Raw genomic sequence first — 13,886 nt, forward strand, 5'->3', positions numbered from 1 at the left:
GCAGGAGGGGCTGGCCCAGGGGGAGGGAGGGGGAGGCGGGGAGGGGGTGTGTTCCGAGTAAAGCCAGGTTTGTGTATGGAGACCGAGGTGCAGGTGGACATTCCTCTGAAAGTGGCTTCTCAAACATTATTCTCAATGGGCTTTCTTTCAATAACAAAACCTTCAAAGGCAATTCCATTTACACAAATTAAATTTCTTTCCGGGGGGTTTCCTTTCCCCGTCTCCTGCCTCCGGCGCTTAAGACAAGGCCCGGCCCAAAGTCACGCAGCGGAGGAAAGAAAGCACGCGACTGTTGGGCACAGCGACACCCTACCGCATTCAGCGCAGTGGCGTGGAGACCAACCCCCTGATAACCTCTTTCTCCTGGACGCAGACTCGTGGGCTGGTGAGCTTTCGGAGGCAGGACTGAGGCGCGGTGCCCGGCTTGGTCAAGGAATCGCTGTGTTATCCCGGATAGTCAAGTAACTTCTCTGGGCCGCCATTTGCTGGCCTATAAGGCTGGGTTAGGTGGCCAGGATATCTGATGGCGCCTCTTGGAGTTAGAAGTTCCGGGAGGCCGGCACACTCAGGCGGCTGTGAATAATCCCATATCCAAAGGGAAACACCCTCTGCCCTGTGCACCACAACGTGAGAAAGGGGGCTGCTCTCGCCGCCCAGGTTAGGCTGCCCAACACCGTCCTGAAGGCGAAAGCCTTCTGTGTGAAATGGGAAGCCGACCTATTCCAGTTCAAGTAATATATGTGGTTCCATTCAACCCTGGCAGCGCTTTGGGGGGATTCGGTCCAAGCCGCACTGGTATCGGAAGGAAAATCGGTGTGTATGGACATATCCTGGCTGGGTTTCCCCTCCACCCCCACCCCAAAAAACCGCCCCGTCATCCCAAGAGTGCTCTGGAGAAACCCTTCTGAGAAAGAGGTTTCCGGTTCACAGCCTTTCCTCTACCCCGGACTTGCTATGTGACCTTGGACAGGTAGCCTCCTGTCTTGGCCTCAGGTTTCATATCTGTAAAATGGGGAAGGCCTAGCCTCAGGGCCCTTTTAGCTCTAAGACTTTAGAATCTGAGTTTCTAGGCCTGAACTAGAACGGGGCTGAAGGTGGAGGTGTCACTGGCTGCTACCCTCTGAGCGTCCCCATACTCCCACCTCTCCGGTGGGAACGCAGAGCCACCACATTGAATTCTTAGTCCACTTTTGATCCATCGAGCGCCATCGGCTGGATTGAACGCGGGAACCCCAACCATCCTGGTCCCTCTGCGACGTTGCGATCCTACTGTTCCAAGGCGAGGGGAGTATGGTCGAAGATCGGGACAGGCGGGGTTCCAGACAAAGGAGAGATAACACCCACCGCCACCCCACCCCAGTGCATACACAGCCTCCTGGGCCCGCAGAGGACTTCCTGGGTCTGTTTTCAGCAGCTGTGCCCTTGAGGGGGTGGGGACGGTGTCACCGCCGGAAACTTATCTACCATTCAGGGGCAGCTGGATCTGGGGCAGGAACAGAAGATGGGTCCGAGGGCTGATCCTACGTAGGAGTGTGAGAAATTGGACAGAGGTAGAGAGAAGGGAGACTGAAGTAGAGAATAACCTGGGAGTCCTCCCAGGGTCAACCCATACTCTGTCCTCCTTACAAGCCCAGGTCCCCAGCAGGCATCTCAGAGCCCTTGCTTTGGTGGATTTATGTGTAATATTAGAAGATCATCACTTATGAATTCGAAACGGTGGGTCTTGGACAACTCCCATGAGCTGCTGGGACAGGGGAGTCTTCAGTTACTATTCCAGGGCTGGGCTCAGGCGCACATAGGCGCTCACAGAACTATTGCCTCCTGGATGTAGAATGGCTGTCGTCCAGTTCCTTTGATTGTGGTCCCAGAGCCTGACACGCCTGAGAAACTGAGTCTCTTTGGCCAAAAACCCTGCCCTTCTGGACCAAAAGAGTCCTGCTAGATATCCACTCATTTTGTCTTAAAAGCGACAAGAACTTACCCAGGAGAGGAAAAGTCGGGTTTTCTCGACGACAGAGCTGCAGCACAGTAGCACCCTTAGCGCAGCTCTGCGTGGCCCTTGTAGATTGAATGTGCCCGCCCGCTTCAGGGACTCTCATTAGCACTGGCCGGGACTGGATTCATTCAGTTCCCAAGGGGCCTTGCTCCGGATGCAGAATTACCCCTGCAGACAGAAGCCTTCAGCTGCGCAAATCACTAGCCCCCAAAGTGTCTGACAGCTCCTGGTCTGAGGCTGGAAAGAGGGGCTCACGGCTCAGTGCTTGGGCATCCTGGTCCAAAGCCTCAGATAGACCTCTTCCCCAGGAGCACCCCGGTTACTAACTTTAAAGGACTGTGAGATTTTCCCCTTCTATGTCTCTGCCTACGGTTAGCTCAGAATTGGGGGCCCTTGAGTTAGAGTAGGGGAGGACGGTGGACAAGGAGGCGGCAGCGTCAGCTTAGTTGGCTTGGCGCTTGATAAAACTATGAAATATTTCCGCTGGAAGGAGCCTTCATTAAAAACTAGGTAAGCCAAGTCTGTCCATTTTACAGATGAGGAAACTGAGGTCAGAACGGAGCAGATGTGCACACACTACGTTTTCATCGCGAGTCTGATGGTGCTTAGATTGAAAGCCTGATCTCTGTTGAGCTCCTTGTTTTCCTCCAGCATCCGGTGTGTGTGTGTGTGTGTGTGTGTGTGTGTGTGTGTGTGTGTGTGGCGCGCGCGCGCGTTTTCTGGAGACTGTTTCCCCACCCTCACTCCCCACCCCCCATCCTCGCCTCGGCTGCCCTTAATCCCTCAGGGCATCCCTGGGTCCCAGTGCCGCGGAGAGGAGGCCAGGCTCCTGCTGGACCTGCAGCTGGACCCTCCAGGCACTGTGTTGATCCCCTTCCCCCTCCCCCAGTCCGCGCTCCACTAGGCCTTAGCCCCGCGCGTTTGTCAATGAACGTGGCGCCGCCGCCTGGGCCCCGCCCCCCATTCTCTCCCATTGCCCAGGTATCGGCTAATCAGGCGGAGCCCGCCGGTTGCTCAGCCAATGGGACGGTGTCTCGGGTCAGAGCCGGCTGCCACCGCTCTGACTGGCTTGATGAAGCGTGATTGGCAGGTTAGCCCCCGCCCCGCCCCCGCCCCCGCCCGGAGGGAGGCTGAGCCCCGGGCGGCGCTGTCCACACGCAGCGGGTCCTGAAAGCGGCTCCGGGGCGGCGCGGTGGCGCACTGTGCGCGCCGAACAGGCGGAGGGCTAGCGCCGGCGGCGGCGGCTGCGGCTGCGGCGGCAACGCTGGGAGTCAAAGCAGATAGAGGCTGCATCTCTGCACCGGCAGTCCCGGCGGCCTTGGTCTAGGGGACCTTTCGCTCTCTTCTCTGTCCCTCGCTCTACGCCTGGGGCAGGCGCGGCGGCCGTCCCGGAAGAGGCAACTGAAAGACAGTCGAACCAGACCCCCGAGAGAAGGCAGCGGAAGCTCGAAGAGTTGCTGGGTGCGAGACAGATACTCAGGCGAGGAGGAGATCGTCGCTGTTGTCCCCATTCCTGGTCCCGGCGATGAAGGAGCAGCGGGGGCCGCGGGAACTTTGAAGGCAGTGGGTCCCAGGGTGTGAGGGCTGCGGGCTCCCGGGGACTCCAGAGTCTTGGCCCCAACCTCAGTGGCGTAAGCGTCTCAGAACCCGCCAGGACCCCAGCGCCGCCAGAGAGGAAGTTCTTTGCAACTTCGTCCGAGACGTCGGAGTGCCGGGTGGAGAGAAGCTGCAGCGGCAAGTCCGAGCCCCAGAGACTCAAAGAAGCAGAAAGGGAAAGGATCCGGTGGAGACCGAGAGATCGAGGAGAGACTCCAGAGGCAGCGAGGCCGCAGAACCAGCCTGGCAGCCCGCGGGCCTCGCTGCCCCCCGAGTGAAGCCAAGGGCTGTGTGTCCCACAGGCCTCCTTAGAGCCGCTCCTACAGGAGGCGGGGGGGCTCCAGGCCGTCCCGGAGGCGGGCCCCTAAACTATGCCCCCGAAGCTGCGGGCGCCTTGGCCGCAGCTACCCCGGGCCGGGTGCGGAGCCGACGCCTGATCCAGCCCGGGAGGAAAGCCACCAGGAGTTGGGCGCACCGCTCCCAGCCGGACTGTACTAGCGCCGTTTCCCGCCTCTAGGCGCAGCTCTCGGCGATCTCCGGCAGAGAGGCTCTGAGAGAGGAACAGAATCTCCAGCAGTGCTTTCTGAGCCCAGCTCGCACAGTTCCCGGCCTGGCGGCGCGGCTCTGTAGCCTCGCTGGGCAGCCCCTTGGCGCCGGGAGGCGGCAGCGTGGGCCGGCCTGCAGTCTGGAGCGCCCCGATGGAAATACACTGTAAGCACGACCCGTTTGCATCCATGCATAGTAAGTAGGCGGCGAGCTCGCTTCTCTCACTCTCCCGCCGGGACGGGGTTGGGGGTGCCGGACCGCGGGGCAGGTACTAAGGACGGGAGGACCCAGGACTTTTGTGGCCGCGCAGTCAAGTTTGCAAAGTGCAGGGCTTCCGGGCAGGGGATGTGGAGCAAAACGCCTGGTCGACCCGGCCGGAGCACCTGGCACCGGGAATCCCGCCTCCAGCAACCGGTAGTGTAGGCAGCGAGCTGCAGTCTTTCCGAGGCTCCGGCAGCAACATCTCAGCGTGCCGGGAGATTCCTGACTCGGACCCGGAGAGGGCTTTGGGCCGGGCCAGTTGGAGGGCACGAAGTTGCAGGGAGAGATCAGTCTGAGTCTCAGACAGCGCCCCACACCCCGATCCCGATGGCGCCTTTTTCACCGGTGGGGCTGATCAAAACTGGGGCTTGGAGGGAAAGTGGGGCCCCAAAAGTGCCTGTGTGCTTGTATGTGTGGAGGAAGAGGTTGAGAGCTAAGCGAGGACACCAGGTCCAGAGCTCCAAAGGCATCCTGGAGTTGAGGAGTGGGATTTGAAAAATCAACGAAGTAGCCGTCCCTGAGCTGAGCTTCTGCTTAGAAGCCTCCAGTTCATACAGAGACCCTTAAAGACACTATCAAGTCCTCTGCAGGACGCTTGCCTCATGATGGCTTCTCTCCTTAAAAAAAATAAAGAAAGAAAGAAGAAGAAGCCAATTAGTCACCATACAGGCACCCTCGCCTTCTGAAAGACACCGCGTGTGTAGGAGACGGGATGGGTCATTTTGGGCGCAGGCGACACTGGCCGGCTGCCTGACCCGTCGGGATCTGCCGGTTCACCCATTGGCACACCCTCCTGTGAGATGAGCGCTCCTCTCACGGTGAGTTAACGCCGGATTAGATTCGGAGATTTCGAGGAAATTCCAAGTGGAACGAATCGTATTTTCCTTCTAAGCGCTGCACAGCTGGGCTGGAGCAAGGCGCCAGGCTTCGGCGGCATCCAGCCGGGTGCCCAGCTCGGGCCCCCACGGGCCTCCGGTCAGGGAATTGCTTCTGCGCTGGGAGCCCTCCCCAAGGCTTCAGACAGCCCAGGATCCTGCTTTCTTAGCCTTGGATCCCCTATTTAACAAAGGCAGCGGAGACCCGGCTGGAGAGAAGGCGAGCTTCCCGGGCGAATATGTCTGTTTCTGCCCCGGAGGGCCGAATGGCCTGGTAGGCAGGGAAATGCTGATCTAGGCTGCGGGGCTGGCTGCGGGCAAGTCAATTTCTCTTTGTGTCAGTTTCCCGAGTCCGAGATCATCCACCAAAGCAGTGGAGAGATTTGTGGAGAGAAGCCGATTTCTCGGATTCCAGCCCAAACGATTCCTCACCGTTTGGGGCCTATGCCAAAACGGTTTCCAGTACGTGGTGACCCCAGCGTCCCCAGCAGCCGTCTCCTGTGCAGACTTAGCTCGGCTCAGGGGAGGCTCTGATCTCGCAGAGTGAGCCAGAAAGCAAAGGAGTTGGGGTCAGTACTCTGAGAGGTGACCAAAACCTTAGCTGCGTCAAGGAGCGATTTGAGGACAAAATGAGGAGGGCTGCCCTTGCGCTTCTATCCTCGCCTGCAGGGATCCTCTCACTGCCTCCTGCACAGAGCCTGGCGGCCCAGAGGTTGTGCCCCAGCCCCTGGGGAGATCACATCAGAACTCGTGGTCCCATGACTGTGCATGAGGGTGAAGAAGGCAGCTCCTTCCAGGTGCGGGTTAGCCAACAGCTAATGCCTGTCTCTGTCCCTCCTTGTCCCAGCTCTCATCTGCCCCCTCCTTGAGAAGTGCTCCCTCCTTTCGTTTTCAATTTCCCCTGCAGCATGGTGGGGGCTTGGCCCCAGCCTGCCTAGCTTCCAGAGCTGCCTTCTCTGGAAGTGCCCTTGGTTCTAACACCCAAAGCTATTTGCTTGCACAATGTAGGCTCCAATTTGTTGGAGATTGGGTGGAGGGATGCACAGTAGATCCTGAGAAGTTGCCTGGTTAGCAGGGGCTCAGACCATCTCCCACCTTCTCATCTTCCTTCTTGGCCCTGGTCAGTTTCTTCCTCCAAATCCTTTCCCCTCTCCCCCCACTAGAGGGTGGCTTCTGTGGGGAGGTGGTGTAGGGGGAGGGGCAGGCATCGCCAGGATATGGGCTTCTGAGTTCCGTTGCCTCCACCCCCAGCTATAGTTACCAGTTATAAAGCACTTTTATACCCAGTCTCCTCCCTGAGTGTCTTCTAAACTTTCAGCTACACCCATTTTACAGAGTATGATCTTGAGGTCAGACAGACAAAAGGACTGACAGGAGGTTCACATGGACAAAGCTGGAGGCAGTCATTTGAGGATTCCCAGAAGGGGGGAGAGAGGGTCTCAGGTTCCAGAGAGTGGGCAGTGGACATCTGGGTGGCTGCACACAAGTGCAAGGCACTATCTGTCTGATTTAACTATGTCTGTATCCATGGCCCCACTGTCCATGTGTGCCAGCACCTGTCTGTCAGAGAGTCCATTAAGGAGATTTCATCCCTGCCTTTCCTGTGTTCCTGTTTGCATGTTTGTGTGTCCCTTCATTCATCCTCTCTGATGTCAATAGGGGGAATTTCAATGACCCTGAGGATCCTGGAGTTGAATCTACCACTGAGTCAGCACAGACCCTCTCCCCAAGACGCTATGCCCAGATGTGGTCTTTGGGGCTGTGGACAGGGGGGCCCTGGTGGGCAGCATGTCCTTATCAGGGCCTGAGGAGCATCTGTGGAGTCCAGCTCCTTCCAGACCAGAGCCACAAAGGCCCCAGGGGCATCTGCAATTCAACCCTTCTCCCCTGCCCTCCCCTCCTCCAAACCCTGCTCTGTTTGCCCTGTGGAGGCCGGGTTGTGTTTCTCTTGCATGTGCGTGCCTGTTTCCTGGTCTTTGCCTTGATTTGTTTGCATCTGTCTCTGTGTCAGTCTCTGTAAATTCCACTTGGCCCTGAAAAGTGTAGCTGAGTCCATGTCTCCCCCCAGCACCTCCCACATGATGAACCCTCACTCAGCTGGAGTCCATAGGAAGTAGAGGATGGGACTTGGCTTCTCTGGAGAAGTGCAGGGCTGGAGCTGGGGTCCCAGAAAACAAAGGTCCCCCTCCACAGATGTCCCCTGTCTTCCAAATGCCCCCATGCTGGGCTTCCTCTGTTTTTCTCTTCTCTCTTCTTGCCTCCCACTGTACACATTTACCTCTCTTTCCTTTCTCTTCTTCCCGTTCTGGCCAATCCATTCCTTTTTCTCCTCCTCTTCATTTCTAACCTGAGGCTTCCCTTCCAGGCTCTGTCTCCTTGCTCTGTGTCTCATTTCATTGAGTTCCCACTCTTTGTACACTTGCCCTCACATGTCTTTTCCTGATTTCTTTCCCTGTCCTCTTGCCTCCGTTCTCTTGGGTTTCTGGTTTCACTTCTTTCCAGTCTTGGGGTAAATGAGAGACATTGCCTTCTCAGACTTCAGTTTTAAATCATCAACCCACCACCCTTGACATGCTCTAATAGATAAGACTGGGAGAGAGGCAGAGGGCCAAGTGGGTTTGGGGGCCTTTCCAGGAAGTTGAGGGACGTAGGGGACCCCCAGGTCATCCTGGGTCTGGTGTCAGCTGTGGATATGTGGATCAGACTCTGCAAGAGCATTGGTAGGCTGGCCTTTGAGGTCAAGACTAGAGGGTGTGGGGACCCGCTGTAACCTAGAGTGTCTGACCCTTAGGTTTTTTTCCATGATACAAACAGTCCCCAAAGCTCACAAATGTCCTGCAGGACTGCTTTTGGAATTTAAGTCCTCTGAAGTTTGCCACTGTGTTTTGGGCAGAAAATTTAAATTGCCAGTAGTGTAGGGAACAGGCCATTACAGATGGCTCCAATGCCTGGACTAATAGGTTATCTCAAAAGTGTGCTAGGTGCTTTTAGCTTCCTTTTTGTCCTCTCAGATAAGCTTGTACCAATTTTCAATTTACTTGCCTCTTAAATCCAGCCTATTATTGAAAGATCCATACAACTCTTTTTTATTAGGTGCTCCCAACCCCAGAACAAAGCTTTCTTAAGCCCCTTGACTAGGGGTGGCTGCAGTCTTTTTGTTTTAGATGAACTATGCAGTTGTGTTCTTAACTGTAAAATTCTATTCGAGGTGGTTTTCCTTTTTCTTATGTCTGGAGTGGTTTAGAACAATTAAAACTGTTTAAAGCTCATTTTGAAAATCAAAAAAGAAATTCAGCTTAGAACTAGAATTAAGTACTGTCGTCACCTATAAAATGTTTTTTTTTCCCCCTAAATCAACCTGAACTTGAAAATTTGGGGAAATATTCAATTTGGACTCTCATGGTAAACTTCAGTGAATAGCTTTGGCAGTTTTTAGGAAATAGGTTATGTTATGGGTAGTGTTTCCCCCTCTATTTCAGATACTGTTCATGAACCTGGATAGTAGTTGAGTGCTGGTGGGGAATAGCTGAGATGAGGTGGCTATTTTATGTTTTAGAGTTGGAGTGTGTGTGTGTGTGTGTGTGTGTGTGTGTGTGACCTCTGAGATGCCCTGGCCTCCCTGGTACAGTCAAGTCCCTGTCAAGTCCCAGTTTAGGAGGAGATTTCCCCCTCCTTGACCTCTGAGCTGCCAGCAGCATTGGTGAATGCTTGGACTTGGCTTCTGGCTTTTGACAGTCCTCAGTGATGTCAGTTAGTGGCTGATTAACAGCTACAAGGTCAATGATGTTGCTACACTGGATCACTCTGTGTTTACTGGTTTGGCTCTTCATTTACTTAGATCCCTGTTTCCCTCCAGATGGACCTTGATGTAAGAGAAGGGAGCTTATTGTGTGCAGGAGATACTTTCCCGAGCTCTTTTTACTTAAAATCCATCCCAGAGCCTTTGTAAAACCTGGGACTCAGAAGCCTTCTCCGGCTTCTTTATTTCCCCTGAACCAACTTAAAGCTGCGTGTTGATTGCAAAACACTCCAAAAATTCCAGGGAAACTCCTTTATAACAAATCCTGATACACTAGAGTGAAATGTGATCCTTTGACCCATTTCTTTCATGTGCTCTAAGAGGGTACAGTGGTCAAGTCCGCATGTCAGCCTCCCCTTTTTTGTTTGTTTATTTTTTTCCCCATCTTTATTGAGGTATGAGTTGCACCTTCTTAAAAAAAGGGTTTTTATCATGGCAATGGTTGGGTTTTGTCTCAGTAATCTGCAGATACTATTAAAAAATGTTTTTTAAAGTCCTTAGCCCTTGAATCAGATTGCTGATTTAAAAAATATTGCCCCCCCCGAGATCTAGCTTTATTAGAGCAGTCCTTTTCACTTTTAAAGATATTTGTTAAAAGGAAAGAGTTTCATTTTTTAAAATCTCTTTAAATTTTATGCATTTTGAAATGTATTTTCTCCCTAGGATCTATCTTAGACCTCAGCATCATGTATATAATAAGTTCTGTCCCTGGTATAGTTTGAGGTCTTCATATATTCCATTGTTAAAAAAAATTATAAAGAAAATGCTAGTAACTAAAGGAAACATAGTATGGAGATGCTTGCTATCAATAGCCCAACTGACTGGCTGAAGATGCACAAAGGCTAAGGTCAATTTTAAAAAGCAATCTGAGGTGTTCTTGTAGCCTGCATGATCAGACCCCAGGCTCAAGATAGCCAGCCCGCAGCCATTTCTGATCAGAGGGACTCTGGGTGCTCAAAGCAGTGTTTCTACTCCTGTGTGACTGGTTCTAACCACCCTTTCCCTTGCCTTTTGTTTCTGATCTGTTTCAGGACATGGAGGAGTGAATCAGCTTGGGGGGGTTTTTGTGAACGGACGGCCACTCCCGGATGTAGTCCGCCAAAGGATAGTGGAACTTGCTCATCAAGGTGTCAGGCCCTGCGACATCTCCAGGCAGCTTCGAGTCAGCCATGGTTGTGTCAGCAAAATCCTTGGCAGGTAAAGGCAGGCGCTTCAGGCTTCCCTTGATTTTTCAAATAATGACCTAAAACATGACCCAGAAGCTGTCCAACGTAGAGTGTCATAGTGAGAATCATGGTGGCACTTCTCTCACATGCATAGCACTTTGGAGTTTGCAAAGCCCTTTTGAGGCCATTCAATTCAAAGCAGCCCCAGGAAACCCCTGTTGTGGAATGGGGTGACTCAGATAAGAGGGTGACATGTTTTCTGAAAGCCTGGTGAATTATTCCAAAGAACCCACGAATAAGAGGTTCTTGGGAATTTCCCCTACACATCTTTGGTGAGCTCAGGGCCTTAGCAGGGCTGGGTGGAAAATCTACAAGTTATAAAATCACATAACCAGACTTCAATGTTTCATTTTAATGTTTTCAAAAAGCACATTCCATTTTTAAAAGTCAGCTGTCATTTTCAGTTTTGGGTTATCATCTACCTTATTATTTTGGGGTGTAGTGTTTTCCTTCTGTATGTTTTGTTTCCTTCATAGTGACAGGCATCGTAAATATATATGAAATTAGAGAAGGGAAAAAAAAACCCCAAACAAACACTAACTCTCAAATCTGACATTTGAAAGGTGACACTTGACCTGGCGATTTGCTGCAAGCAAAATACTAACAATGCCAATTCTCCCAGAGGGCTCTGCAGCCTCTTAATGCGCCTGTTTATTTTCTCGGGTGAGATGGTCCAGGGAAGCTTGTTTTGAGATGAGGAGACAAATCTAGAGGGCGAAGTGACTGACTCAGGTCCATCTAGCCAGTCAGCCAGCACTCAGGCTGGGAAGAGGCCTTAAGAACTCCGAGACCATCTGCATCTCGCTGTACTCCCAAACCAAAGCCGCAAGTGTGTTTCCAGGCATGTGAAGTTGTTATAGGTCTGCCCTGGCAGCCAGGAACGTTCTCGGGTTTAGCTGTCAATGCTCTCTCAGGATTTCTCTTGCCAGGTCAGAAAACAACCTTTGGCCTGTAGCTTGCGTTATGGTTTGAGAACAGGCGCCTGAATAGAAAATAAATATTTTGAAGTATGTCAGTACCATCGTGATTTTTTGCTTACTCTTTCCCTTCCATCGGCTGGAATTTAAGACATCCTCTCAGATGGAGGGAACAACAGTAGTTAACCTTGAGGAGACTTGCTGGAGGCCGAGAGAAGAGGTTTCAGGGCCAAGGGTATGGCAGCCCCTTTAGAGACCATATCCCCCTGTTTATTCCTTATGCCCCTGCCCGTCCCAGGTCACTCTAGCCGTGGAGGCTGTGCGCTCCACTCCTCTTTAGCACTCAGCAGCAAACGAGCCCCAGCCCGAGTTCAAGGAGAAGGTCAGGACATCAGCGTGGTGTTCTTGTTAGATGGTGATTTTAGGCAGGAGGATGAGAGTGAAAGTCAAAGGAAAAAGAAAAAAAACTAGAGGAGAGGGAGATAAAGAGAAGAGAAAGAAAAAACAAAACAGGAAAGAAATGGACTGATTTAAAAAGAGAGAAACAGAAAGAGAAATGAAGGCAAGATAGAAAGAGAGAGAAAAGAAAAATATTTTAGACCATCTCTGAGTGAATCTTAGATATCTTCTTGGGAAGCCTTCTCATTGTACGGAGGCAGAGAGAGAGAGAAAAAAGAGGCTCTTCCTTTGTTTTTGCTGAGATGTCTTTGCTGAGCCGACATTTTGCTTGCTATTTGAAATCTTCTCAGGGCAAGATGCTGAGCCCTTCTCAGAGGGGACATCCAGATGCCGGGTCCTCATGTTCTGGTGTCCGGGAGCCCTCCATGTCTTCCCTGGGGGACCGAAGGAGAGAGACAGTGACCCTCCCAAGCCCAGCCGGCAGCCTCCCGCGGCCCAGAATAGATTTGTCACTAGGTAGAGTGGCACTCGGAAGTTACGTGCCGCTCCGGTGCCTGGCCGTTTAAGTTGTCAACAATAAATTGGAATTTCATAGCTCATTATTTTCATAACTAAGAACCACAGTGGACAAAATGTCACTCTAATTAGAACTGCCTTTTAAGAAACAAGTTCAGCCCTAAAACAGTGTGACTGGGAATTTCTGAACTGGGGTTGTTCCATCCACTGATTTTTTTTTTTTTTTTTTTTTTTTTGGTCACCGAAGAATTTGATGGGCACACACAGGGTGACAGATTGTCGAGAGCGTGTGGTGTGTGGTGGCTGTGGTTTTCAGAGGCTGCATGGCAAGGCAGGCAGAGTCCCTGGGGCAGGCAGAGTCATCTTGGGAAGGTGGCGGTCTGCCAGGAGTATGGGCATTCAGTCCACAGAGCTCAAGGCTCTGGAGGGGCTCGAGGGGCACAGCCCGGTGGCATGTGAGACCCATTTAAATCCACCCAGAAAGCTGGGCTGTTGTCTTTCACTGGAGCCTGGCTGGGAGGTTCAGGCCATTTGAAATTGGGTGGTATGTTACACAGTAGTAAACACTCAGAGGATTTTAATCCGCAACACGTGCTCTTTATGTTTTACAAAGCTTTTTCTTAACCGTTCTGCATTTCTGTCTTCACAACAGCCCTGCAAGGTAGGCAGGGCGAACATCCTCCCCTTATTATACAAATGGGATAACTGAGGCCTAGAGAGGTTGAGCTGGTCAAGGTCACACAGCGAGTTAGTATCAGAGCCACTGACTGGCACCTACACCTCTTTACTCTCAAACTAATGTTCTTTGCGCCGAACTGCACTGTGTGTTAGTGGCTATTGTTCGTCTTGTTGTGCATAAGCCAAAGTGCTGCATGGCTGTTTTGCTGAGATGAAAGGATGGTTATTTAGTCTTACACAGTTGCCAGTTGGGGTTTTCTGGAGTGACAGGGCTACCTTCTAAGTGCCTGGCCCATGTGTCAGTCAAAAGGAAGACAGAGACCTCTTATGTCAAGACCATAGCCTCCTATGGTTGGCTGTGTTCAGGTGGGATAGATGGAGAGCCATGGGCACTGCCATCCACAGCCATACAAGCAGGACAAATGATGGGGGGCGAGGTTTCATCCTGCCACCCTCTCAGAGTTTCTGTGTGAATACTGCAGTCCCATTCAGCTAACATATTTGAGTGCAGGGTTGTCTGTGTGCCTGCACCCCTGCCCCAAGATAGTGCCTGTCCTAACAGACCCTCTGTGACTGTTAAGTGAGTGAATGAGTGACAAGATGCATATGGAAATGCCTGGTAAACAGTAAAGCTCTCTACAATTGCATGGGATCATTATTATTAGTATTATTTTAATTTTTACAACTAAAGCAGCAGCTTGTTCTAGTGCAAAGAGCACTGGATTCAGAGTCCGGTTTGAAAGCCCAGGACTGCTTCTAAGTTCCAGAAGGGAGTTGGGCAAGGTACTTGATCTTCTGATCATCGGTTTTCCCTTCTATAAAACCATACTGGCCTCTCAGGATTGGTGTGAGGATGAAGGCAATTCAAGGAAGACTCTGTAAACTTTAAGGCACTGTGACGAAATAATGAGTTGTGTTGATAGTAACAGATATTTTTCTATTGTAAAGTTGAAAGCATCTGCCGAATCTGCAGAGATTGCTGTGTGCTTTGATTTAGATACTTTTTTTAGATTTTTGGCAAAAAAGTATTTTCTTGGATATTTCTAAAAACCTGTTTGTGACTAATAACAAATTTTT

General features: G+C 51.8%; 1 protein-coding gene across 1 annotated transcript in view; it reads left to right on the forward strand.

The window, feature by feature from the left end:
- Nucleotides 1–4,290: 4,290 nt before the first annotated feature.
- The window catches only part of PAX5 (paired box 5), a 178,972-nt gene continuing 169,376 nt past the window's right edge, over nucleotides 4,291–13,886 (forward strand). Inside the window, exons 1-2 of the mRNA XM_007127531.1 lie at nucleotides 4,291–4,333; nucleotides 10,105–10,270. Coding sequence (XP_007127593.1) covers nucleotides 4,291–4,333; nucleotides 10,105–10,270 — 209 coding nt within the window. The remainder of the gene's footprint in view (nucleotides 4,334–10,104; nucleotides 10,271–13,886) is intronic.

This window comes from Physeter macrocephalus, chromosome 9 (assembly GCF_002837175.3).
Source record: "Physeter macrocephalus isolate SW-GA chromosome 9, ASM283717v5, whole genome shotgun sequence".
In the NCBI taxonomy this organism is placed as follows: Eukaryota; Metazoa; Chordata; class Mammalia; order Artiodactyla; family Physeteridae; genus Physeter; species Physeter macrocephalus.